Source organism: Lagenorhynchus albirostris, chromosome 15 (assembly GCF_949774975.1).
Source record: "Lagenorhynchus albirostris chromosome 15, mLagAlb1.1, whole genome shotgun sequence".
NCBI lineage: Eukaryota > Metazoa > Chordata > Mammalia > Artiodactyla > Delphinidae > Lagenorhynchus > Lagenorhynchus albirostris.
Genome location: NC_083109.1, coordinates 46,915,348 through 46,942,446, shown reverse-complemented (window position 1 = coordinate 46,942,446; position 27,099 = coordinate 46,915,348). Strand labels below are relative to the sequence as shown.

The window sequence follows — 27,099 nt, the reverse complement described above, 5'->3', positions numbered from 1 at the left end:
GCTGTCTGCGATGCAGAGAAGTCTTTCTGTTATGGAAGGTCACCTTTGCCAGTAGCTCTCTTCCTGGCCAGGCCTCTATCCGAGTACTTTCAAGCAGTTAAGGGGAAGGTGGCTCTCTCTGAGTCAGCTGGGCTGAGTCTTCAACTTGAAACAATCCACTTGCCAAAGTGGCGTATTTTGGGGTGGCGTATCTGCTTCCCCTCCCCACCCATTTCCTGGTAAACACAGAGACAAGAACCCTTTGTCTCCTGAGACAGGAACCAGTGGCCAGATTCTATTGTCGGGGCCTGGCTGAGGACAGGCCTGAGTCAGAGGATGTGCAGTGGGGACCCAGGCAGAAGCTATGGAGACCCAGGGTCCCCCACTTCTCTTTGCCCACTGAGCTGCTCCCCTTTCTCCGTCACAAGGAATCAACCTCCTACCCCATCCCTGTCATGCCCAGAGCAGGCATTTATTCCACGCCTGCCCAGGATTAGGCCTGAGTATGGCCAAGGGATGAAGTAAGGCTAGAAAGAGATACGTGTGATACAGAGTAAAATGGGGTGAGCGCCCCGGAGGCATATAAACAGTGGGTGAAGGAATTCAGCACAGCTGCAGGGGCCTGGGGCGGGGTGGGGGGTCGCTGGGGACAGGATTTGAGCCTGGTTTTGACAGGCGGGTCGGAGTCAGTTATGGACACTCAAGAACAGCTTGAACGTGAGCAAGGAGGGGGCTGAGCAGGGGCAAATAGATGCTTGTCTCAGGATGACCTTCCCCCTTGAAACTAAGAGAAGGGTTTGTGAAGATGAATACGGGAAAAATATTCTCTTCTCATTTGAACTGTCTCGGCCCAAGCTTCATTGATTGTGCCATGATTTTTCACTTATTCATGTACCATCTTTACTCTTCACTTACCTCATGTCTTTCTTTAAATTGACTCACTTGTTACATTTATTTTAAAATAAATTTAATAAGTCAGTCATGAAAAGACAAGTGCCACGTGATTCTACTTAGAGCTCAGGCTCAGTAGTTGTGGCGCACGAGCTCAGCTGCTCCGTGGCACGCGGGATCCTCCCGGACCAGGGCTTGAACCCGTGTCCCCTGCATTGGCAGGTGGATTCTTAACCACTGCGCCACCAGGGAGGTCCCTATATGAGGTATTTAGAGTCGTGAAATTCATAGGGACAGAAAGTAGAGGGTGGTTTCCAGGGACTAGGGGGAAGGGAGGAATGTGAGTTACTGTTTAACAGGTATAGAGCTTCAGATTTGCAAGAGGAAAACAGTTCTGAACATGAATGGCTTTATTGGACGATTCTCAAATCAGGAAGCATCCCATCTAGCCAGGAGAAAGGAACTCCCTAGAGCTGCAGAAAAGGAAAGGTTTTTTAAGGTAGAGAGGAAATGGAAACATGAAATTATTAGCAAGGAATTCATTGTTTTTGGCAAGGTCACCCTCCTAAGGGAAAGGAAGGGGTCTCTCAGGCTGAATATCTTATTAGTGCTTGCAAGGAAATTTCAAGCTGGCTGGTCAAAGGTCACATTCCTGGGGAAGGTTGAAACCATACTTAGGTTAGGTAGTAAGTTTTGATGAGCTCAGCACAAGTGACTCCATTTGGGACCTGTTGTTTCTTTTTGAACAGTACTGATGGTTGTACAACAATACGAATGTATTTAATACCACTTAAAAATGGTTAGGATAGCAAGTTTTATGTCATGTGTATTTTTCCAGAATAAAAAATGGGGGAAAAAGTAAATATCCCCACCATAATTGGGAATTACACTAAATACATGTAGCTATTATATTAAATACTGGACATTAAAATAAAAATTGTGCTTCCATGAACTACCTTAGTGTATCCAGCACTCTTTGGGAATTACTGTCAACTTTTAATAAACCACCGAAAAGTTATAAAATATCAAAATTAATCTATTCTATCCTACCAGGTAGGATGTTGTTTTGTTTTTGAGTTCTTCGCTTTGTAGCAGGACTGCAGCTCTTTATGTCAGGCAGGTAGGCAATGAGGTGAATCTTAAGCCATAATTAAGTCCTAGGAAAAGCAACTTGGAACCTTGGGCTCTTCTCTTGTTTGTTTTTGTTTTGTTTTAATGACGACGTTAGCATCTTATTGATAGTAATCAGCCCCATCTGTTTCTCTTGATTCATCCTCTGACTGTTTATTAGGCCTTTACAGTGTAAGTAAGGAAAAACGATTAGTTTTCTTAAAGGTCTGGAAGGTCCACTGGTGACTGCCACTGGTCCCTTGGGCTGCAGGGAGAGCTCTGTCTTCCCTGAGAGTTATCTTTGCTGGAAATCCAGGTAGGGCCTGGGAGGTAAGACCCAGGTAGAGCCTGTCTCTCACCCCTTCAGATCCCACCAGGCGGCCCTTGTAAATTACTCAGTCCCACATCCAACGCCAGGATTGGCCTGAAAAGAGCAGGCACAGCGGGCAGGGTACTGCTTCCACGAAGAGAACTGCCTTTTGTAAAGCCTGATAGAGGAGATCAAGGGTGGTGCGTGGGGCAAGGAATCGAGGAGTAGGGAAGAAGGAGACAAAGGCCGAAAGCCAAGGTGTACTTTAGGGGGTTGTGATAATCCTTCCTCCAAATAATCCTGCAGACTTAGTCATCCACATGTCTCCACATGACTCAACTTACAGGGCCCACTAGTTCTGTTAGTAGAGGCAAAGCAGGAAACCTAGTTAAAATATAAGGACGGCTTTTCCATGAAGGAGATTGCAAAGGTAGCGAATTCCAAGGTAGATGGGATAGGGTTTGTGCAAAGGTGCATTGCTCTCCTCCATGCAAACACACAGAGCGAGCCAGGGAGCCATGGAATCTGGTTTGGGAGCCCACCTTATATATATATATCATATAATTCCTCAGAGCACTTGCCATTCATTCTACGAGAGGTTTTCTCAAGTTGTTGATTGACTAAACCTGTCTCTTTTTTCATTGAACTGGGATATAACACTCTGCTCTAGATAGGAAAAGTCTTAGCACATTTAAAATATTTAATTGAAATAGGTTTTGTCCTTAAAAAATAATCAAGTCCATCTTATCATAGGTGTTGATATAAATTATCCATTTAAAAAATGTAATTGTTCAGCTTCATGATGTGTTTCTAATGCACATAGGAAAGGTTTGGAGGGCTTTCTGCTTTTTTCTGTATACTTGTTTTGTCCCCATGTCCTGACTGAGGACAGAGCCCTCCAGAGCACTGCACTCGTGCTGAGACCCATTCGCCAGATGGACGTGTGCCACCCTTGTTGAGAGTCACAATTGGGCATTTTGCCTTGTATCTAGTTCCCTTAAAGTTCATTCGACAGCTGAGCTAGGATTCTTGTATACAGAAGGCTGTCGAGGGTATCGACTGCACTGAAACAACTTCACGTCAAAGTTTCCCGTATTTTATGTATTGCTTTCTTAATTGCCTGTCTTTATTTGAAAAAAAAAGACTTAGCTGTAAAGTAATGTGTTGTTTGGGCTGGAGCTGGGGAGAGGGAGTGGTGTGTTGGGAGGGACAAGGGAGCCTTTCTGAATATACTTTGGTTTAGACCCTGGACCCTAGAAGCTGCCTCAATGAGCTGTGCCATCCTCTGGGGTTCTGGATTAGGAGGACAAGAAAGCATCCCTTGGGAACACTGCTGCAAGTTTGTGGTTTCTCTGAGCTGAATCTGATTCTGTGATCAGGTCTTTCCGCCCATCCTGCGTTAGGATGTGCGGGCTGCCATCACTTTTTCTTGCACCTGCCTAGGCTACCAACGCCTGGTGCCGGGAATGACGGGAATACAGCCAAGTGGAAAGGCCACTCACATCCCACACTCTGAAGAGTCTTAAATTGAGTGTGACCAGAATGTTAGAGAGCGCGGCTCCCGCCAGAGCCGGTGTAGTTGCCACCCATCTGCCGTAGAGCCCTGAGGCCCGGCTTGGTTGGAATGGGAGCACATACTGTCTGAGTTTTCCAGTGCTTTTCTCTCTGCCCCTGGAGGCACCTTAGGTGTGTGGGGCATTCTGTGCTTTGCCCAGTATTTTCACATGTAGGTGCGGGTCTCACTGAATCCATAATTGAACTTCATCTCCCCATGAAAGTGGGCCTAGACACTTGGAAATAGTAGTAATAGTTGAATAAATAAATGAATCCTATGCTCATAAAAGCCCAGTGAGATGCTATATATTTTCCCATTTCCCCCAACCTATTATTTTAAGAAATTTCAAATTGCAGAAAAGCAGCAAGAAGAGGACTATTCACCCATACTCACCAGTTGTTGAAATGTTACCACATTTTCCTTACCTCTGTATTTTTCCCTTTTTTTGAGGGGGTGGAAGGGCATGAGGGGCTGATCATTTGGTACTTAATTTCTAACATTTTCACACTGCCTCTCTCATGCATCTTTTAAGAACAAGAACATTTTCCTACATAACCATAATAAAGCTAGCACAGTCAGGAGATTAAATAGCAATAAAATGTTATCTAATATCTACCATTTTCAGTTATTCCCAGTTGTTCTTTATAGCTGCTTTTTTTTTTTTTTTTTTTTTTTTTTTTTTTTTTGCCGTACGCGGGCCTCTCACTGCTGTGGCCTCTCCCGTTGCGGAGCACAGGCTCCGGACGCGCAGGCTCAGCGGCCATGGCTCACGGGCCCAGCCGCTCCGCGGCACGTGGGATCCTCCCAGACCGGGGCATGAACCCGCGTCCGCTGCATCGACAGGCGGACTCTCAACCACTGCGCCACCAGGGAAACCCTATAGCTGCTTTTTATTCTGAGGCCGTATGTGATCAGTTCTGTGCACTCAACATGGTTATCACATCTGTTTAGTCTCCTTTTATCTACAATAACCCACAGTTTCTTTCCTTTAAATAATCTTTCACCACACTGACATTTTGAAGAGTTCAGGCCAGTGGTTTTGCAGAAGTCCCTGAATTTGGATTTGTCTGTTCCCTCCCACGTGGATTCAGGTTAAAGACATTTGGGGGCAGGAGGACTTGGTGGTGTTATAACCTTCTCAGAGCATCAGAGGTCAGAGGTACCATGTCAGGTGCTGGAGATGTTGACCCTCAGTGCTTGGTCAGGGAGATGTCTCCCAGGTTCCTCCACTGTCAGGGCATCTTCTCCTCTTCAGGATAAGGAATTCATGGGATGATATTTTAAGGCTCTGAACGTTCTGTTTCCTAAGTCTTTCATTAGCATCCATTCATGAGATGTTATTTGCCACTTTCAGACAAAGCTTAAAAAGGGAGCTGGCCAGGTCTCAGGCGCCCGTCTTCCCACTGTGACCATCTCCTGAGTCTCCTACTCGGTGGTTTATGTTTTATAAGCCACTCATCCTTTGCCCACCCTCACATCTGCATGCAGACATCTGTCTTAGAAATCATGGTTCTATTCATCCCATCAGGTTCTTTCTTGGGTTGGATTCTCTAGAAACAGAGCCAGAGACAGGGCTTATAGGATGGGATGGGGAGGAAGCCAGGCAAAGATGTGGGGTCAGCAGGGGTGTCGCCTCTGCCTGACCCTGCAGGGAGCTCTGAAGTGGGACTAGCACCCCAGACACGTCCCACTCATAGCAGCAGGGGCATGGATGCCTGGTTGGTAAAGGCGGTCTAGGCGGGCAGGGCGCCAACAGCATCCACTACAGTTTTAGTATTTCCCTCATTAGTTCTTTCCCAAGGCTTGTCCCCATAAGCAGGACAAGCGTGAGCTTAGTCATTTGCAAAGACAAGGTCTAATTTATGGTTGCTCCTTTATGAGGCCCCATGAATCTTATTCACCGCCTTCCTGTCTGGGCCGTGGTTTTTATATTTTTTTCTTTTGCGGTACGCGGGCCTCTCACTGTTGTGGCCTCTCCCGTTGCGGAGCACAGGCTCCGGACGCATAGGCTCAGCGGCCATGGCTTACGGGCCCAGCTGCTCTGCGGCATGTGGGATCTTCCCGGACCGGGGCACGAACCCGTGTCCCGCATCGGCAGGTGGATTCCCAACCACTGCGCCACCAGGGAAGCCCTGGGCCGTGGTTTTTAAAGGTGAGGTCTGTTGTCAGAACAAAGTCTTTATAGCTTCTTTTTTTTGGGGGGGGGTGTGTGGATCTCTCTCACTCTTATATTTCTTTTCTTTTTTTTTTTACCATCTTTATTGGAGTGTAATTGCTTTACAGTGTTGTGTTAGTTTCTGCTGTGTAGCTTCTTAACAACTGGATGAGCAGGGTGGGCCCTTCTAAGGAAGGAAGAAGTGTCAACTCTCAGCACGTGAGTGTCAGGATTGCCGTGTTACAGGTGGTAGAATTTGGTCTTGGTAAAATATCGCCAACTTGAGATGACAGGCCTGAAATATATCTTTATTAGAGTTCCCAGAACTCTTTCAATGGCTTGTTACCTGTCTCCCCTCCCCTCCAAAAAAAAAAAAAAAAAAAAAAAAACTAATTGGGTCTGAGTTCAAGTGCATATTTTGCTCTTAGGTCTCAAGCACGTGCTCCTCAGGTTCTGGGACTGGCAGCATCAGCGTTACCCCAGAACCTGCTACAAATGCAGAATCCTAGGCCTACTCCGGACCTGCACAATCAGAATATCTGGGGCTGAAACCAGGAAGTGTGGCTTCACACTCCCCAGGAGATTTCTCACCCAGGCTCAAGTGCTGATGCAAAGCAATGGTTGTAAACTTGGCTGTACCCCGGGGAACCTAAACCATTCTGATGTCTGCGTTCTGCCCCAAAGTGTCTGATTTATTGGATCTGGGGGTGCAGTCTAGCCATCACAAAAATTTTAACTCCCCAGGCGATTTTCATGGGCAGCCAGGGGTGAAAATCACTGCCATAAAGTTGCCTGCCTTACCTCATGGGAAAGGAATTTTAACACCAGCTTCATTTTGAGGAGTTTGTTCCTAGAACTGCAAAGATTCACTTCAAAATACCTGGAGGCCCTGGAATGGCATTTCCAGAATGAGGAACTGCCCTCTCTGGGCACAGATGGTCCCATCTGGAAAACTGCAGCAGCGGTAAAGAAAAACACTCACATATCTGAGAGCAGAGGAAATGTAAATCTTGAATGGGAACACGAGATTCTTTAGATCTGGAGCGAGTCAAGAGGTGATGGAGAGGGTGTGGGGAGGGGGGGTCTCTGGCGGCCCTCGTGCTGTCATCGTGGGGGGCTGTTTCTGAGCCTGCATGCCCCAAAATGTTCACTTAGGTGGGCTTCCTCTTAGGGGTGGAGTGGTCCACGTGGGGGTGACACACTTCCTTTCCCTCCCTCCCCTTCATTCAGACCCACCACCTGTCTTCCTCACTGTTAAAGCCTTCCTCCAGGCCATACATTTGGGTCTCTTTGGGTGCAGACATTTGAAGATGGTGTGTACCCCACCTGAACTCGGCTGTGCAGACATGGATGGTCAGGCCTGGTGGTCCCACTGGCTGTTCCAGGGCCATGTTGATGACCAGCTCATGGAGAGCTCTGAGCGTGGTAGAGGGGAAGACACCCCAGAGCTTAAGCAGCCTTGGGCGGGGGTCTCCACCCTCTCTTGACAGAGGCCTGCCCTTGGGCAGGCTCCTCAAGGAAGGAAAGAGCCTCCTCTGGTCCTCTTTTTGAAAACTGGGATCCTGGCCCCTCCTTTCAGGGCTACCGTGAGGAAGGGATGAGAAAATATTGATAAAGGTTGGGTCAACAGTAGGCACCACGTGATACAAGCCTTCCCGTGTTCACGATCTCACCTGTTACTTGCAAAGTTGGAGGAACACCAGACCTCTGGAATTTCTACCTCTGCCATTTCATGGTTGTTTATTACTCTGGACAGCTCGGGAGCTTCTTGGGGCTCAGTTTCCTCATTTGTAGAATGGGGATTAAATACTCAATAGCAGGGTTAGGGTTGGGTGCCAAGGGAAATGACGGACAGCAATATGGTATCTTTTTTTATAAATTTATTTAGTTTTGGCTGCATTGGGTCTTTGTTGCTGCACGCGGCCTTTCTCTAGTTGTGGCGAGCGGGGGCTACTCTTTGTTGTGGTGCACGGGCTTCTCATTACGGTGGCTTCTCTTGTTGCGGAGCACGGGCTCTAGGCGCGCGGGCTTCAGTAGTTGTGGCTCGCGGGCTCTAGAGCGCAGGCTCAGTAGTTGTGGCGCACGGGCTTAAGCTGCTCCGTGGCATGTGAGATCTTCCCGGACCAGGGCTCGAACCCGTGTCCCCTGCATTGGCAGGCGGATTCTTAACCACTGCACCACCAGGGAAGTCCAATTTTTTTTCTTTTTTGAGATTTCATCACATGCCATGCAGTTCTGTGGTTTTCAGTATTTCACGAAGTTGTACAGCCATGAGCTCACTTCATTCCAGAGCAGTTTCGTTACCTCGAAAGAACCTCCACTCCCATGAGCAGTCATGAGATACCCCACACCACTCCCCATCCCCCAGCAGCCACTAATCTTTCTGTCCCTATGTTTTTCCCTAATCCAGATATTTCATATAAGTAGAATCAGTACACTATTGTGTCGAGCTTCTTTCACTTAGCGTGGGGTCTTCAAGGTTTATTCATTTCGTAGCATGGACCAGTGCCTCATTCATAAAAAGAATGAATGACTCTAATGGCTGAATCAAATTCCATTGTATGGATAGACCACATTTTATTCATCCATTCTCTAGTTGATGGAGATTCGGGATGTTTCCACTTTATGTATGGCAATTATGAATAATCATATGATTTTATGAATAGCAACAACACACCATTCAACTGTGGTTTTCTATTGGAAATAATATAGTAAGGAAAATGAAAGTGCCTGGAAAGAAATGAAATGCAGTTCTTTGGGTTCAAAATGAGTGTGCGTGAGTGTGAGTGTTTGTCTTTGCTTTTAGCGCTTGCCTGGTCATGCTCTTGATACCACGGTTACCATACGGAATTTAGCGTGTTTGGCTCAAAGTTAGAAATGTTCTATGGCAGAAGACAGAGTAAACAGCATTTAGGATGTTTAGAACCTTGTGAAAACTGGGTTAGAAGTAGAAGGTTGGGTGTGTTGAGTGTTGTTGCGTACTGTCTGTAACGTTAGAGTTAAAGAGTGAACTAGAACTTTGTGTCTGCCCCCGGAAAGCTTTCAGTCTGGAGGGGAAGGCAAAGGAGGTGGTGATGACAGGACAGCCCCATCAAGGAGACCGAGAGATGCTGTCCTTGTGTGGGGGATTGTGCCGCAGCCGTTTGACCCCTGCCAATTCTCTCTCCTAGCATGGTGAGACACAAGGACGATGGCTACTCCGAGGAAAAGGATGTGAAGACCTGTCCCCGGGACTCTGGCTACGACAGCCTGTCCAACAGGCTCAGCATCTTGGACCGGCTCCTGCACACCCACCCCATATGGCTGCAGCTGGGTCTGAGCGAAGACGAGGCGGCAGGAGTCCTACGGGCACAGCCTCCGGGGGTAAGACTCAGAAGCGGGAAAGCAGGTGGAGGTGGGCAGGGCTGCCGCTTCCTAAAAGAGAAAGACGTGGACTTCCAGAGAGCTCTTCCCAGCCTGCAGGGAGCGCGGTTCCCAGTGTGTACCTCGTTACACCGCAGAGAAGTTCTGGAGGCAGCTCCCAGGAACAGAGCCCTTCGTGAGTTGTCCTTCTGCCTTCCTCTGCCCAGTGACCATGTGTACCCAGGTCTGCAGGGTAACCGGGCACCGGGATCCTGAGGAGGGGCCGTTGGCTGGAGGCCCTGGGCCTGCCTTCTGGAGATATGACGTTGGGGATGAGTCTGGTTGTGGGGTCCTCAGTTGCCCCTGTGGTTTTCCTTTCAGCATGAGCCTGGGAACCCTGCCAGGGCCCAACCATCCAACATGGGACCCAGTCTTCAAAAGTTCCATGTCCATAGTCTTGTCTGCTCTGGCTGTCAGTGTGATCCTCCTTTCCTTGGATTGTCTCAGGGACAAATCAAAGTCCAGTTGGGTTTTTTCAGCTCCCCCCTACCCAAGACCAGTCTCATCTTACTCAAGCCCACTCCGTGACGCTAGAGAAGTTTCTCAGAAAATGTTATTCAGTGATGGGTAGGTATTTCCTGTGCTGTCTGTCATGGTAGCCGCTTGCCTCATGTAGCTATTTAAATTACATTAATAAAATACAATAGAATAAAAAATTCGGTTCCTCTGTGGCATTAGCCACATTTTAAGGGCTCCCTAGTCCCAGGGGTTGGTGGCTACCATATTGGATGGATAGCTCAAAGTAGTGAACATTTCCACCATCATAGAAAGTTCTACTGGACAGCGCTTGTGTACAATGTCTACTTCCAAAGCAAGGATAAATACAGTAAATCACAGATAAAATAATACTGGAAACAACACATAACAAGAGATAGAAACTAAGAAATAGATGGAGAGGCAAGGAGAAAATTCCTTCAGTAGCTGGCTGAAGAATGTTGTAACAGTTGGGCACAAAAATAAACTTTTAAGTTTCCTATCAGCCAGAGCTTGTCAGTGATCACTTTTTGACTTGTAAGTGAGTCTTTGTTTCTCATCTGACAGAAGCAGACAGGACTAAGTCCTCTGTTGGAACACACTCAGGGTGACAAGCGCAGTATTGGATCATCTCTGCAGAGAATTCCTTGGCCAGCGTGCTGGGTTGTTGCCCTTGGTTTTGGTCTATATGATCAGGACCCCCTTCTGTGAGGCCCCCACTTTTTTCAGGCTGAGTTGTCTGCTCCTGTATTTCTGCAAAAAATTCTAAAGAGGGAGGTTGCCATGTTGCTAGGCAACAGTTCCCCTCCCTGCCCGTCCCAGTTCCTGGAGTCAGGCACGTCCACTCCTGCTGAGACCTGATGGGGAACGAGTCAGGCAGAAGGTTCTCCACCTACCTGAGCCCTGGGCAGGACCTGCCTGACGGGGTGGGGCAGGCCGAGGGTGGGGTGAGGACGGGAGAGGCCACGGTTCACCAGGAGAAGTGAGGCTGCTGAAGAGAAAGAAGGGCAGGTGTGTGAAGGAGAGAGATTTGAAAGAGCAGCTCTGGTGGTATCTGGTCCTTGGGCTGTCACCATCCCTGATTCATCTACAGCCTAAGACGGTGACCGGCAAACTGTTTCTATAAAGAGTCGGAGTATCACTATTTGGGGCTTTGTAGCGCATACAGTCTCTGTCACAGCCACTCAACTCTGCCATCGTAGGGCAGTCATAGCCATAGACAGTATGTAAACCAAGAAGCAAGGCTGTATGTCAATAACACTGTGTTTGTGAAAGCACGCAGCAGGATGGATTTGGTCTGTAGGCCAAGCTTTACCAACTGTTGACCTAAGGTTTCAGACGTTCAGGAGATACAGCTTAGAGGTTGTGCCCTCCCTGACCCCGAGGCTCAAGGAGATCCCACCTCCCTGAGGGAGCATACGTCTTTCCACCCACCAGCAGCTACCTCCCACCAGTACTTTGGGGCTTTTACTCAACCTGATAGCACTGAGGAAACACCTGCTTAAGCTTCAGGGTGACCCAGAGCCATTGACTCCCAGAGCTGGCAAATTTTTGGGCTGCCTCTCTATGGGTGCTGGGAAAAAAGAGGGAACTTAAGATCTTCCTGTCTCCTTACCAGATACCCAATTCCCATTACCCCTCCTCCCCCAAAAATCATCTTAGAAGCTATTGACTGGACATCGAGAAACAAATGAAGATTAGGTGGAAAAAATAAAAGGCTTTAGAAAAGCAGGAGAGAGTAGGTATCCAAATGCAGAGGAAAGAGACGTAGGTAAAGAAACAGGACAGGATGGGATCCTTGGAGAAGGCTCATGTACCCCAGGAAGGAACAAGGACGCAGTGGATCACCACACTGCAAACTCCAAGGAGTGCCATTTGATTTGTTGTCTAAATTGGTGGCGGCCCCTGGAGTTGTGCAGTGCATGGCCTGCACAGAGCAGTACACGGCATACTCACCTCTGCAGTGACAGAGGCTAGGACGGTCTCCCGAGATCAGCACCGGGGGTTGGGTGGGTTTAAACATACATCTAGGGCTTCCCTGGTGGCGCAGTGGTTGAGAGTCCGCCTGCCGATGCAGGGGACGCGGGTTCGTGCCCCGGTCCAGGAGGATCCCACATGCCGCGGAGTGGCTGGGCCCGTGAGCCATGGCCGCTGAGCCTGCGCGTCCGGAGCCTGTGCTCCGCAACGGGAGAGGCCACAACAGTGAGAGCCCCGTGTACCGCAAAAACAAACAAACAAACAAAACATACATCTAAAGACATTATTTGGAACTGGAGGGAGCTGTCACAAAGTGAAGCGAGTCAGGAGTAAAGTTAGGACCGCCACCTCAGTGTTGGCTGTGGCGAACCTCAGAGCCCAGCTACCTGTCTCCCAGGGGAAGTTGCCCTTTTCAGCTCCAGCGGATGTGGCCATGCCTGGTCTTGCCTTATCATCCCATTCTCCAAGAGAAGCTAGACATTCGGATTTTAATGTGAAAAACAAAACACCTTGTGCTTTTTCACTGTTGGCAGCAAATTCAGATTTCTATCTTAAATACACCCATAAGCCAAATTAGCCAAAGAACCTCTAATTCACCACCTATGGCTTAGCCGTGTTACCTGTGTCTAGAAATTTAGGGTTCGTCAACCAGGATGCCTTTATCAGACACGGGCTAGAGAATATGTACCGTGAGCTGTAAAGCAGTCACCAGGCTGAAAATGCTGTTGCAGACTTAGCCTCACAGAGAAGGTTCTGGCAAAGGGAAAGTGGGATTCTCCTGAGGCCAGTTACCCAAGAAGGGCACCTGTGGCCTGTCTGCTCATCACCCCTTTCCATGGCAGTAGTGTTCTGCCTTAAGCCGTGTAGCTCGGCTGCAAGAGGGGCTCCACTCATAGATGCTGGGTGTGCAGGTTATCACATGCCCAGGTCCCAGCCTTTGAGATGTTTACTAAGCTTGAATTTTTTTTTCCCTCCCCTAGATCTTCCTGGTTCGTAAATCCACCAAAATGCAGAAGAAAGTCCTCTCCCTTCGCCTGCCCAGTGAATTTGGAGCCCCACTCAAGGAGTTTGCCATAAAGGAAAGCACATACAGTAAGTGGTCATCGGGTGGTTGGGTCCCGGTGACATGGGGGCCTGGGGTCTTTGAGCCAGTAGAGTAGGAGAGAGCCTGCACTCTGAGATGAACAGACGTGGGTCTGTGTCCCAGCGCTATCGCTTGTCCCAGGATGACTGGGCAGGTAACCTACCCTAGGAGCCTCGGTTTTCTTATCTGTATAGCGACATCTGTACGGTGTTAACAGTTCAGTTAAACAACTTGTGTGCAAGGTTCGCGTTCTACTGCCTGGCATACAGCAGGGGCCTAACAGAGGCTGGTTTCCTCGCCCTCTTCCCAGTTATGCAGGGCACGGTCCCCAGGTTTGCTGATGACTGAGCTGCAGGGTGGGCTGTACCGCTGAGCCTTTTTATGGGCTCTCATGCCAAAGAGTGTGTCTGCACAGCTCTGTGAATAGTCCTTGAGGGGATATGTTCCCTCTAGGCCATCGCTGTTCAGTGTGCTATGAAAGGCAATTGATCGTAGGCAGAATCTAGCCCTTTGGAAAAAATGGACCGGCTGAAGTTTTGGAGGGATCGTGGTCAGGAGTGTCGGTTTCTTTCTGCCGAACCATGGTCATTGGAAATCTGAAATCTTGGAAGGCCAAGTTTTCAATGGGAAAGGGAATAAACAGTCCTGATGTCCTGACAGGCTCCCAGCCGCCATCAAAAGATGGACCTACGCCCCCAAGGGGGAGGCTTCACTGAGCCACAGGTGAGCAAGCTGAGGTGTGAAGGCGAGTTTGGATGCTGGTCAACTATCCAATAAGATGACGGAGACCAGGTTCTCGTTATAACCTGAGCGAGCCTCAGTCCCTGCCTTGGAAGGAGCCGAAGGTCCTGAGACCAATTTCAGGGCAGATCCTGGCTTCCACTCAGCCCAGAGTTCATAGTCTTGCTGAGCCCAAGAGTCGTTAACTGGGTCTGGAGGAGGTGTTTCTGGAGCAGCCTCTCTGTGATGTATGACTGGCCTCAGGTCCCATGATGTTTTCCCTCCAGGCCTCTCCCAAGGCCCCTGGCTTCAGGGAAAAGCTTCCACGTGCAAAATCATCTGAGCCGTCACTGAACCTGGCTAATGATCCCTGGTTTATTTACGTTAGGAGGGAATCAGAAGGTAGATTTCAAACCCACCATCTGAAAGGCAGTGAATTAAATATTAAATGAAGAAAGGTGGTTCTGAGTTGGCTTTTGAAGCTCAGCTAGCCAAGAAGTGATATATCTAAGTGTTTTGGTTTTTTTTTTAATTATATATTGACTTTTGGCTGCGTTGCGTCTTCGTTGCTGCGCGCGGGCTTTCTCTAGTTGCGGCGAGCAGGGCCTACTCTTCCTTGCGGTGCACGGGCTTCTTATTGCGGTGGCTTCTCTTGTTGCAGAGCATGGGCACTAGGCGCGCGGACTTCAGTTAGTTGTGGCACACGGGCTCAGTAGTTGTTGCTCACGGGCTCTAGGGTGCAGGTTCAGTAGTTGTGGCGCACGGGCTTAGTGGCTCCGTGGCATGTGGGATCTTCCCGGACCCATGTTCCCTGCATTGGCAGGAGGATTCTTAACCACTGCACCACCAAGGAAGTCCCCTAAGTGGTTTTTAAATACCTTCTAACAGCCAAAGTTAACCATGATAAGTTAGCCTGCAAATCCCTCCTTCCCCTCCTGCAATAAGTACAGTTAGTATTTGTACTTTAAACTTTACTTGTTGTTCACCTGAGGTCCCTCCCTGGCTGAACAATTTCCTCCCTATTTTGTAAAGACTTTTATCACTTCCCTAGTCCTCTCCAGGTGACTTAAAGTGGCTGAAAGAGCTAGTCTGAGCAAAGAATTAACCTGCCTATAACTGATTACCACAAGGCCTCAGTCCCACCAGGATGGCCCCTTCCCGGCCAGGGTCTACCTTCTCTGCAAATTGAGGTGCACTGAGAGAGGAAGGGCTGGCTTTAAAAACATAGATATTTTATCATAACATCTGGACAGTGTGTTTCATAATAAGTACCACCTCATATCTGTGTAGATTTCTTTCACACGTTACTCCATTTTTTTTAAATGTTCATTTATTTACTTATTTGGTTGCGCCGTCTCCTTAGTTGCGGTATGCGGACTCTTAGTTGCGGCATGTGTGTGGGATCTAATTCCCTGACCAGGGATTGAACCTGGGCCCCCTGCATTGGGAACGTGGAGTCTTACCCACTGGACCACCAGGGAAGACCCTAAGTTACTACATTTGTTAAAAAATTGCACTTCCCACTACTATCCTTCTGGGAGACAAGGGAAGTACAGTTATTGTCCATTTTACAGATGAGAAAACTGAGGCTCAGAGAGGTTAACCTACCCCAAGTCCATTCCCTTTTACTTAACTCACAAAACTGTGGTGCACGTGTGTGTGTGTTTCTGTTTCTGTGTCTGTCTGTCTCTCATGGTATATGTGTGGAGGTATAGATGTGTTTTGGGTGCTACAGAAATAGTAAGTGAAATAATACAATGTAAGCAAATAATAAGCAAAATAAATGAGGCTATGGAAGGGAGAGAAACTCGTCTGATTGAGGAAATGAGGAAATCTTCACACAGCTGAGGCTCTTTGGAATGTTGCTGGAAGAATGGCTGCAGGGGTGGCATTTCAGCAAAGAGGGACTGAGGAGTGGTTGGCAAACACATGAATTTTTGAAGTCAAGCCACTCTCTGTTCCATCAACTAGAAGATGTATGAAATGGCACACCGACTTGACAGAATATTTCTTGCATGCTTGCACGCTTGGTGGTGGTGGTGGGAGTGGGTAGGGGCTAAATAAATTAATTTTAGAATCTTTCCTACAGAGTTGACCTCAAAGTTGATTTATGAGAACCCCATGTTATCCTCCAAGCCTCGAGCTCCTTCTCTGCCTTGTGTCTGTACCAGAAGTGGCCCGTTTTGACAAAGAGGGTTGTGACCCAGGAGGTCCAGCCCGGGAGGGTCAAGGGCCGGTGGGGCCTTGGTGTCCCCCAAGCCCTGTCTCCTGATGGCCTCTCACTCCTGCCAGTCTGGCCCCTGGACCCTGCCCAGCTTTGCATCCCAAACTTTAGCTGTGTCATTTGAGTCTGCGCTGGTCTGTTTACCAGGCACTGGAGCACGTGCTCCAATGAGTCAGGGGCCAGACTTCTAGGCCCCCAGCCCCTCCCCTGGCCTGTGTCTGGCGGCCGCACAGCTGGTTCCCGTCAGCCGTGTGAGAGTCGGTCAGGGAGCACAGAGATGCTCCTGCCCTCGCAGCAGGCAACATCCAGCACTGAGGGCCTTTCCTTCCCCAGGATGCGCTCAGGGACACTCAGCTGGTTTCCAAACTCTCTCTTTTCCAGCCTTTTCCCTGGAAGGCTCAGGAATCAGTTTTGCGGATTTATTCCGGCTCATTGCTTTCTACTGCATCAGCAGGTAAGGCTCTTCGTCTCCCGATTTCAAGCCCCTGCTTGGCGTGTGCGCTATCACCGGCCCCCGGGTTTCTTGATGCGTCCCAGGCGCAGGGCTCTGGAAGGCTTGTCACCTATTGAATGTCCCTGGAAGGATTGGCCCCTGAGGTGAAAGGGTCACCAGGCCCCCTGTACCAGGCTTAAGATTAGAATAACTAGCCCAGCCCCTCTAAGTGTAAAATAACACACACATGCAGAAAGGGGCCCGTGATGCAAGCGTGTAACATTTAAAGGTCCCTGATAATGTTTCTGAAAAACCCCCAGTGGATGCAGTTCATCTAGAAATGTGGTTCCTTCAACCAGTCCATAAATCTTGCATCGCTCTCCTTCAGGCCTGCTGGGTACCCCTGTCTTTTTTGTAACTAAAGGGACTGTTTCAGTCTACATGAAGCCAAGCCCCAAATCCTGATGTTAAAAAGTGTCAGGGGAGTGCAAGCTGGGGAAGGCTTTCTTCTTTCTTTTCTGTGAGCCATCCCAGTTTCTCAAGTCAAGGGTTCTTTCCACGAATGAGGCTCAAAACTCATCGTCTGCAGAGGTCGATGTTGCCTCCCCTCAGGTCGCCTGGCTCAGTTGGCCCCCTTGGTTTTTCTTGTGCATCCGTCACAGCTGATAGAGCAGAGACAGGCTAGATCCTTGGGGGTTGGGGGGAAGGTAGGCACCAAGCTGTCCACTCCTGGAGGTCCCCAGGCCAGGCCAGCCGAAGCTGCAGTCAGTGGCCTGATGGGGGAGGGCACTTCCAGAGGGGGAGCCCAGCGGGAAGAAGTGGGGGGCTTCCTCCAGAATGGGACCAGAGCCCTGTGAGTGCCCTGCAAGGGCCGCCACCTGCCAGGGTGTGGGCAGGAGCCCTCACCTGTGTGAGGAAGTCCGCCCAAATCGAGGAGGCCAGTGCAGAAGCCCTCACATCCCCAGGCATGCACACCTGCACTGGCATGAGCCCGGCAGCCCCTGGGAGTGACTGTCAACCCTGGTATGTCGGTCAGAGGTGAGGCTGGCCGGCATTTACACGTTATAGTTTGCTCCTTGATGAACCTGCTGTTGTTGTGAAAGATCATCCCACCTATAAAACAGGATTTGGCAGCCATGCACGAAAGGTACCATCTCTCCCCTCAGTGGTCACTGTCAACTAAGTGTCGCTGTCTGGAGTCGCTTGGTGACTGAAGGGGACAGAGTACCTAGAAGGCTTGGTGACCCACAAAGCATGATGCCAACACAAGATGCTCCCAGGCAAAGCCCTACGTTGACATTTTGAGATTAATAGTCAGTCTCCTCCTCTTTAGAGATATGACATATAGAGTAAAAAAATATTAAAAAAATAAATCTAACTTATGCATGCATTAAAGCTCTTGAGTGAAACGTTTATACAGAAGATGGCTTTATTTTGTCTGTTATGCAAGTTTTAGAACCAGGGTTAGGTGAGAAGGAGGCGCCCCCTCTTGTGTGTGTGTGTGTGTGTGTGTGAGTGAGAGAGAGAGAGAGAGAGAGAGAGAGAGAGAGAGAGAGAGAGGAGAGGCTGTGTCACGCCCTTGGCTGGCACGGCGGGAGAGTATTCACGCACAACATCTAATTTTCTAGTAGATCAAAGCCTAAAACCACCCATTAGTGAATGACGGGTGTGGTTTCCTGTCATCTCTGTCATTAAGAAAACTCAAACCAATTATGCAATATTTAGGCTCTAGGTACTGCACTGGGCAAAGTAAAACCTTAAAATAAACGTAGGTTGGTTTTGTTATGTGTGGCTTTCCTCCCAATTGCCTAAAGAAAGTAGGTTTTCATTAAGTGGGTACAGCCATGGAAATACAGATTTGCATGATGCTTTGACGTTACAAAATTCTGGTCTCAATAGTCTTCATTTAACATCATAATCAGGGCCATGGCCTCTCCTGGGTCCGGCAGCAGCTCTTATACAAACGCTGCATCCCCTGACGCTCCACCTGCTTCATCCAGAACAGAGGCAAGTGGACGAGGTGCTCACAATGGGGACAGATGAAAGGGTCTCCTGGAAGCAGGAGGCGACCCGGGCTTAATACCCCAGGAAAGAGGAGCCTCCCGACTGCCAACTCCTAGCATTTATGTGAGCCCTCGTGTTTTGCTCTTTCCATCGACCTTACTAATTTGTTATTCATTGCCAACAGCCTCAAGGGTTCCAAAAGTCTCCAGTCATCCAGATTTAATCTGATTCAGCCTACAGCGTTGCCCAATGTTACCGTAAACGACTAGTTGTTTGGTATAGTTATTTTCTTCAGTGGAAACGTTCAGGTCATCTTGTGTTGACAGAACACAGGCAGGAGCTCCGAACTTTGTCCTCACTTTCTCCACCCCAGCCACGGGGGCGCGGGGGTGGGGTCTCCTTGCTGTTCTTCATACATGCCAGACCCTCTCCCACCCCAGGGCCTTTGCACCTGCTGCTCCTTCTGCCTGGAATGTTCTTTCCCTCATAGTTTACTTCCTGGCCACCTTTAGATCTTCAGTCAAATGCTACCTGCTCAGGGGGCCTTCCCTGGCCAACCCTCTTTATTTTTCCCCTTTTGTGCTTTACTTTTATCCATGGGGCACATCCCCTTCCCGTGTATTCTATGAATTGCTTTATTGTTCTCTGTCTGCTGGCGTCCGCTGGAGTGAAGCTCTGTGCAGGTGGGGACTTTGTCTGTTTTGTTCCCAGCACCTGGCACATCATAGATGACCATAGACTTTGCTGGATGGATGAATGAATTCTTTCTTTGTTAACACCAGTACCACCACTGAAAAAAATAAGTCCTTTTCTGATAAGTCACCCTTGTCATTGCATATTCATTCATCCATTTATTCAAAACACATTCTCTCCCTATCTGTGTCAGGCAAGGCCCTGTGCTGAGCCCCGTGAGGATTTCATCAGTGCTTAGAGCATGATCCTAACCCTTGTGCATGAAGATGAACAAGTGCTTTTGAAGTCTGCCTCTGCCCTTTCGGAGAAAGCAGGAGGTCATGGTGGCGACGCTATGCCCTGGCCGCAGCAGGACCCTGGTGCCAGCCCAGCTCCTTCCTCTTGGGTCTGCTGGTCTGTGATGCTGCAGTGCATTTGCTTCCTGGTCTACACATGGCATGATGCTGCTTGGGGGAAATGTTGTCACATGAGGTCCTTTAGATTTGCCTTTCTGCTCAAAGCATGGCCCAGGGTCAGGGGGCTTGACAGAAACGCCCAACCTCCGGCCTCCCCCAGACCTGCTGAGTCAGAGTGCAGACTCACAAGACCCCCCAGAGATTCAGGTGCACATTACAGTTAGAGAAGCACTACCTTAAGACTCAAGAGGGAGTTTTGTCCCCAGCACACAAAGGACAATACATGGGCTGTAGCCGGAACACGTCACAAATAAAACCAACAGACATTCATTGAGAATCTGCCGTGCCCAAGGCAGTGGGGTAATACATTTTGGTTTAGGATCACACATTCCTGCCCGGGGAGTCAGGGCCCAACATTCAGAGCATCTAGCAAATCAGTACCTAATGTGTTATTTATGTGATGGATCCACCAACATAGTTAGCGATTCTGATATTAACTCTAGATACGGCTTAGCTGCCCAGGAAGGCAATTTGGTCCTCGCTGCAAATACTGAAACCATGCGGGCTTGTCTCTCAGCCTGTCCTGCGTGTGTTAACACAGGCAGGAGTAGTGATCCCACAGTCCTATCAGTAAAGACGAGTCTGGTTGGGTATGCTGTGATGTCTGGGCCATCTGAAATAGTTTAAGCTATAGACAAACAACAGGGACCTACTGTGTAGCACAGGGAACTATATTCAGTGTCTTGTAATAACCTATAATGGAAAAGAATATATATGTATAAAACTGAATCACTTTGCTGTATACCTGAAACACTGTAAGTCAACTATACTTCAATTAAAAAATAAAACAAAAATAAATAGTTTAAGCTAAAACATCTCTAGGATGGAAATGAAAGCAAGAGACAGAACAAGACATGTAATTACATGTATTCTCTCTTTTGAAAAATCAGGGACGTCCTGCCGTTTACCTTGAAGTTGCCTTATGCCATTTCAACAGCCAAGACTGAGGCTCAGCTTGAAGAACTAGCCCAACTGGGACTAAGTAAGTGGGTGCCCCTGCCCGGTTTCTCTTGATGTGAAAGCATGGAGCAGAGCCAATGGCAGACGATACATCGTTGCATCAAAAAGCAACCCTCATCTCCATGGTAGAACTCCATGAGGCCCTGAGTCACACCTTCTGAGAGTCTTTTTCTAAGTCAAACGTCCAACCCGCTCTCAGAGGCAGGTGCCGAGTTTGCCTGAGTAGCCCACGAATTCTCCCCAGCATCTCCCATCGATGAGTTTGAGCTCCCCAAAATGTCCAAGTCTTAAGGTGAACCTCTGTCATGGGTCCTGCCCTTCTGTGGCATCTTGCTGGGGAAAGGCCGTGCCTGATGGACAGGGAAAGCCAATGCAGGCACCTCGTGTGCATGAGTTTTATTCTAGAGGAACACACGGTATTGATGGCATTTCTGTGCTTTGAGGAATTTGACAGCGCAGGCTTCCAGAGTAACATCTGTCTCAGTTCCTCTGTTGCTCAGTTCCGGCCCTGGTGTTCTGGGCCATGTCCCTTACGCCGCCATGTATCCTCACTCCGGCCAGCTGGGCGCTCGCTTCCCCTCCTGCCCTTTGCCAATGCCCCTCAACCCAGCCCTGTGGTGGACGGTGGATGGCAGGGGCTCAGGACACACCACTCCCCCAGTGTCACTTCTTGGTTCTGTTGCCCTGGGGAACCCGTGTGGGTTTAACTTTCACAAAAAATGTTTTCCTCCTCGATGGGAAGGGGGAATTCTCTTAAGATTTTGGGGCTTCAGTCTTCAGAGAGATGACAACCAGGCCATAGTATTTGAGTTTATATACCAGTATATAGTATTTGAGTTTGGGATTCTGAAGTGCAACTACCAGGATTCCAAGGACCTAAGAAACTGTGATACTTGACCCAGCAAATAAGAAATATATGTGTCCCTCCTTTGGCCAGTTTGCCCCTAAATCTAAAGAACTTGTTCTGAAGCGGGTACCATTGCCAAGAGAGCCTACAAAACGCATAGAGAAGCCCGGAGGTGGATTCACATCCCCCTCCGAAACTTGGTTTCAGAAGAATTGCCACATGCATCTGAGGCCTGTCTGATGGGCAGCTGGGTTTCAGGACTGGGAAATAGAATCCAGGTAAAAATATCAGGGCCGCATAAATGTTCCTGCTGAAAAGTCACACCAACTCTGCCCCCGAGCTTTACACACCTTTGGAGAGAGTTTAAAACATTTCCTGAATTTAAGATCAGATCCTCCACTAGATTATAGGCCTCTTGAGGACAAGCGCCAGGTCTCCGTTTCCTCTGGTGACCTCCATCCCCAGGACTCCTGGTTCAGGGGTCAGCCTGCTGTGTGTGCCTCGTGCCAGGGCTCCAGGACCGCAGTATCAGGGAGAGCACTCGTGCCCTGCAGAGATCGAAGCAGAAAGAGCTTGCTCTGGTGGCCACTCACCGGAGGCAAATAAGGTCTCATTCATAGATGTTCCATGTGTAATGGTCAACGTGCACCTTACCCATTTCATGAAGAGACAGCACTTTAAAAAATTCTGTACCTAATTTATTTGTTTGTCCAACAAGTCTTTCTGGAGGGTCCGCTATGTGGCAGACCCTATGTCCCACAACAAGGGTTCAAAGATGCATAGGGTCCCTCCCTCTCCCCCACTCCCCAGGTTTAGTCTGTATGGGAGGAATACATAACAGGGGAACTAAGTGTTCTAAGTTTGTAAAGTCTTACAACGGTGGCAGGGGGAGTCTAAGGAGGTCGCAAAGGAGGCGAGAGCTGCTCTACACTGGCCAGTAGAAATAGATGTAAGGCAAGCCAGTGTGTACCTTTAAATTTTCTAGTAGCCACATGAAAGAAAATTAAAGGTGCAATTAATTTTTACAATTTACTTAATGTGATATCTGCAATGTTATTTCAGTATATCATCCCTATTTTTTAAAGTATTGATCAAATATTTTACCTTCTTTTTTTCATGCTAAGTGTTTGAAATCCAGTATGAATTTTATCCTTATAGCACATCTCTATTCAGGCACTAAATTTTTGTCAGAAATACATGGATCTGTATTTAGATTTCGTTACATCTACAATTGAAAAAGTAGTTTCATATAAAGTTTCACATACTTTAGAGTTTCCCAGTAACTGAATTGTGTCAGTTTTTACATTTAAATTGATTCACCTGAAATAAATGGAAAATGGAGCCCCTCCGTTTACGAGCTGGATTTCAAGCGCTCACTGGCCACAGGTGGCTGCTGGCTCCCCTATTGGACAGCACAGACCTAGAGGGAAGGAAGGATGAGAGAAAGCGGGCGACACAAGTCAAGGTCAGGCATGTTCACAGCACAGACAGGACAGGGCCAGGGCTCCCAGCCTCGGCCTCTCCCCAGGCCCCTGTGACCAGCCATTCTGGGCCCTCGGGAAAGAAACACAGTTTCAGCAAACACAACAAGGCAGAACTGTAGAGACAAGAACCTATTCCAGATGGAAATTACAACAGGTGTTCAGCACCACCACTGCCTCCCTCGATTTGTGTGGAAAACAGACCCGTCTGTCAAAGGGCGCCCAGGCAGTACGGCTGCAGTCAGCGACGTGCACCACTCCAGAGTGCTGAGCACCAATGGTCAAGGCCAGGAGGTTGTAGGATTTGGGAAGGATGGGCAGCAAACCACAAAGATGGATGGGCGAACTTGCACTTAACCTTTGCATGAGCTGGCTGTCCTGTTTTTTGCTGATGGGACCCATGCGTGTATTTTTCCTCCTTTCGGGTTTTAATGCTGAATGTGTCAAACCCAAGGCAGATTGTGTAACGTCCGCCAGGCCCAGCTGCTGGTCCTGCCTATTAAAGGGGAACTGCGGGCCCCCTGCGGAGGGCACCCCGGGAGAAGGAATCAGAAAGGATGCTGCTGCTTAGTGGGAGGACTTTGTGGAGCAAGTAGGGAGTCCCACGGCCTTTTCCAAGCTCGTACCGTAACCACCCCAGTTCCTTTTTCCTCACCTGGGGAAAGGCCTGGCCGGCTCAGTGCCACAGCCAAGCCATCCCACAAGGGCTTTGAAGGTGAAAAGCCTCCGGAGCCTTCCCAGGAGCCGGCAGCTGGGCCTGGCAGCATTTCCACCCTTTCCAGTAAAGGAATGCAGTGAAAACAAAAACAAAAAAAAAAAGAGAGACAGAGACAGAGAAAGAAAGAAAAACACCACACTCCAGTATAGCAGCGCCTCCCCTTCCAAAGCTGTGCATTGCCAGGCAAGTGTGATTTTTTGTGAAGGACTGGCCGAGTGCACTGTATTTACATTCTTGTGTTCACTGATAATGACTTTCAGATTTTTGGAGCTCTCCAGCTGACAACAAACCCCCAAACCCTCCACCTCCCCATAGGCCTCTCTCCTCCGACGGTGTGGGTCCTGCCTCGCGTCAGCTCTGCCTTATAAATGGAGTGCATTCTATAAAAACCAGGACGCCCTCGGAGCTGGAGTGCAGCCAGACCAACGGAGCCCTGTGCTTTATTAATCCTCTGTTCTTCAAAGTGCACAGCCAGGAGCTCGGCGGAGGCCCGAAGCGGCCCTGCACCCGGACTCCCCCCGACGCGAATGGCACGGACAGGCCTCGGTCCCCCCCACCCCGGCCCCCGCCCCCCGCTATTAATAGTGTGCACGGCAGCCCCCAGCTGTCCGGGCCCGCGGCCGCCGCGAGCATGCCGGAAACCGTGGCCCATCACCAACACGGCGACGGAGCTCGGCTTGGAGCGAAACCAACCCCCGTCCCTCCGCCCCGGCTCAAGAAGCAGGCGTCTTTTCTCGAGGCGGAGGGCGGCGCCAAGACCTTGATCGGCGGCCGGCCTCGCCCGGAGCCCGCGGCGGGCTCGGCCGGCGGCGCAGGTGGAGCCCCGGCGGCGGTGGAGGCGGTGGAGGAGGAGGCCCCGCGGGATTGCACAAGGGCCCGGCCGGCCGCCGCCCCTGCATCCCCATCCCGGGCCCCGTGGCGCGGAGGCCGACAGAGGCTGAGTGACATGAGCATTTCCACTTCCTCCTCCGACTCGCTGGACCTGGACCGCAGCATGCCCCTGTTTGGCTACGAGGCGGACACCAACAGCAGCCTGGAGGACTACGACGTGGAGAGCGACCAGGAGACCATGGCCCCCCCCATCAAGTCCAAGAAGAAGAGGAACAGCTCCTTCGTGCTGCCCAAGCTCGTCAAGTCCCAGCTCCGCAAGATGAGCGGGGTGTTCAGCTCCTTCCTGACCCCCGAGAAGCGCATGGTGCGCAGGATCGCCGAGCTGGCCCGCGACAAGCGCACCTACTTCGGCTGCCTGGTGCAGGACTACGTGAGCTTCCTGCAGGAGAACAAGGAGTGCCACGTGTCCAGCACGGACCTGTTGCAGACCGTCCGGCAGTTCATGACCCAGGTGAAGAACTACTTGTCCCAGAGCTCGGAGCTGGACCCCCCCATCGAGTCGCTGATCCCCGAAGACCAAATAGGTGAGTACCCACCTTGCCTTAAAAAAAAAATATATATATATATATATAATCGCTTATATGTGGAATCAAAAAAAAAAAGACCCAGGTGAACTTATTTACAAAACAGAAAGAGACTCACAGACATAGAAAACAAACTTACGGTTACCAAAGGGAAAGGGGGGTAGGGATAGATTAGGAGGTTGGGATTAACAGAGGCACATTGCTCTATATAAAATAGATAACCAACAAGAACTTACTGTATAGCCCAGGAAACTATACTTAATATTTCATAATAACCGATATGGGAAAGGAGGCTGAAAAAGAAAAAATATATATATATATCTGTATATCTGAATCACTTTGCTAGACACCTGAAACTAACATGACATTGTAAATCAACTCTACTTCAATAAAACTACAACAAATATATATATATATATATATATATATATATATATATATATATCTGTAGCCTGGCAGGACAGCGCATCCTGTGTTAGTTCTCTTGGATGGAGTTTTCTCTGGAGTTCAAAACAGCAACACACTGCAGCCCCTGGGCTGATTTGAACTGGAAACACAGCTTCTTGAAGGAGACTTCACATTATACCTGACTTGGCTGCTGTGCGCCACGCTTGGACGTGTTTGGGGTGGGGGGTGACCGATGGAGCAGCAGATGGGTCTGTTCAGGGACGGAGCTTGCCTTCTGAGGGTCCGTTAGCCCACCTGATTTTGTGCTGTGTGTGTGACACGACTGTTGAGGGTCTCCTGAAGGTGCGTCTCTGCAGGTTGTGTGCAAGGAAAAGGCGTTTTTTGCTGTCTTCTGAGAGGCGGGGGGTTTGCGCTGCTTTGGTTGGGAAGTGCCCTTTTTACCCTCAGAAGAGGGCAGAGCCCACGGTGTGCAGCTGGGTGAGTTTCCACAGGGAACAAGCCCCAGCCCAGCAGAACATGACAGCATCCAGAGCCCCCTGGGATCCCCGCCTTGTCCCCCTTCTCCCCAGAGGGTAACCGCCTTGCCGGCTTCTCATCACAGAATTCAGTAAGTAGCACTGTGAGGGAGTAAGCAAAAAAAAAAAAAAAAAATCAAATGGACAGGTTGGTTTGTGTACCTTTAAACTAAGTCACATATTTGGAGGTCACATGAAAGGTGTTTTCTCCAAAGTCAAGGGGAAATACTTTCTTTATAACCTTGTTGGAGGGCTGAATTGCTAGTGGTTACTTTGGCCAAGGGAAAATTGAATTTGGCAAGCCATCTTTTTTTTCCAGGGCGAGAGTGTTAAGGGATTATTTTTTTTTTTAACTTCAGAAGATTGACTCTGAAAGGCTAGTTTCAGAGACCTCATTGACTGGGCACAGCAGCCAGAAGGGCTCCCAAACATTTGCAGGCAGTTCGTAAAGCAAAACCCCAATTTCTCTTTCTGATTGGGTCCGTTTGACGAAAGGAGTAAACAGTGTGTGGTAGCAAGTGTTGTCTCTCTGTCTCTCTCTCCTTCCTTCTCCCTCTCTCTCCTTTGGGTTTCAGCAGCTTTTTGATTTTCTCACAAAGGAATCAAAGCCTTGTTTGTTTTCCTATGGCTTGTGCCTGGGTTGATGGGGCGTGGTTAGAGCTGGGCTGCTGGAGAGAACGCCGGAAGGAATGTGCCCCAGGATATGCCTTAGAGATGGAAACGCCTTCGGGACAACAGAATAGCCACCCAGGCCCCCTCTGTCCCCGCCCCCCAGAGCCTGCCTCTCAGAGGAGACCCACTCAGACCCCGAACCGGCAGGAGCAGCTTCCTCTGCGGGCGCTGATGTCAGCCCTGGGTTATGTGGCCGGCAGCGCCAACCAGCCCACGGAGAGGAGGCTCCTCCCTGGGGAACCAGGCCTTCCCTTCCTTCTCCGCCGATGCTGTGATCACCAACAGAAGCGCCCGTCCCAGGAAGCTCTCCTGCCAGCTTCTTTGTGGGTGAAGTTCAGAGAGGGTACTTGCTCTTGGAGCACCAAATCTCCTTTTCTCCAAAAACAAATTTGAATTTGGCCAGCCGTCTTTGCTGCAAACGCTTTGCTGCTCCGGAAGGATGCAGCTTTCAATTTAAAATCTAAGGTCGTAGGGAGAAGGGAAGCTGACGTCTAGGGCGCCCCTAATTTGAGCCAGGCCGCCTGTCCAAGCGATGGCAGTGGGTCCTGGCCTCAGCCCAGTGAAGCAGGCATCCGTGTGCCATGTAGCAAGGCAGGGCTCTGCCAGGTGGAGCGGGG

At 49.4% G+C, this 27,099-nt stretch overlaps 1 protein-coding gene and 1 long non-coding RNA gene across 6 annotated transcripts in view; one reads left to right on the top strand and one right to left on the bottom strand.

Moving 5' to 3' along the window:
- RIN2 (Ras and Rab interactor 2) overlaps positions 1 to 27,099 on the top strand; it is a 218,883-nt gene that overhangs the window by 168,152 nt on the left and 23,632 nt on the right. For all 5 annotated transcript variants that reach the window (XM_060125202.1, XM_060125201.1, XM_060125203.1 and 2 more), the window contains 5 exons: positions 9,171 to 9,363; positions 12,834 to 12,945; positions 16,263 to 16,335; positions 20,357 to 20,448; positions 23,733 to 24,887. In XM_060125202.1, coding sequence (XP_059981185.1) covers positions 9,171 to 9,363; positions 12,834 to 12,945; positions 16,263 to 16,335; positions 20,357 to 20,448; positions 23,733 to 24,887 — 1,625 coding nt within the window. The remainder of the gene's footprint in view (positions 1 to 9,170; positions 9,364 to 12,833; positions 12,946 to 16,262; positions 16,336 to 20,356; positions 20,449 to 23,732; positions 24,888 to 27,099) is intronic.
- Positions 20,316 to 23,986, bottom strand: LOC132506493 (uncharacterized). Its single transcript, XR_009535859.1, has 3 exons — positions 22,594 to 23,986; positions 22,378 to 22,498; positions 20,316 to 21,821 (listed from the first exon to the last, which is right to left on the bottom strand). It is a non-coding gene; the product is annotated as an uncharacterized LOC132506493 (long non-coding RNA).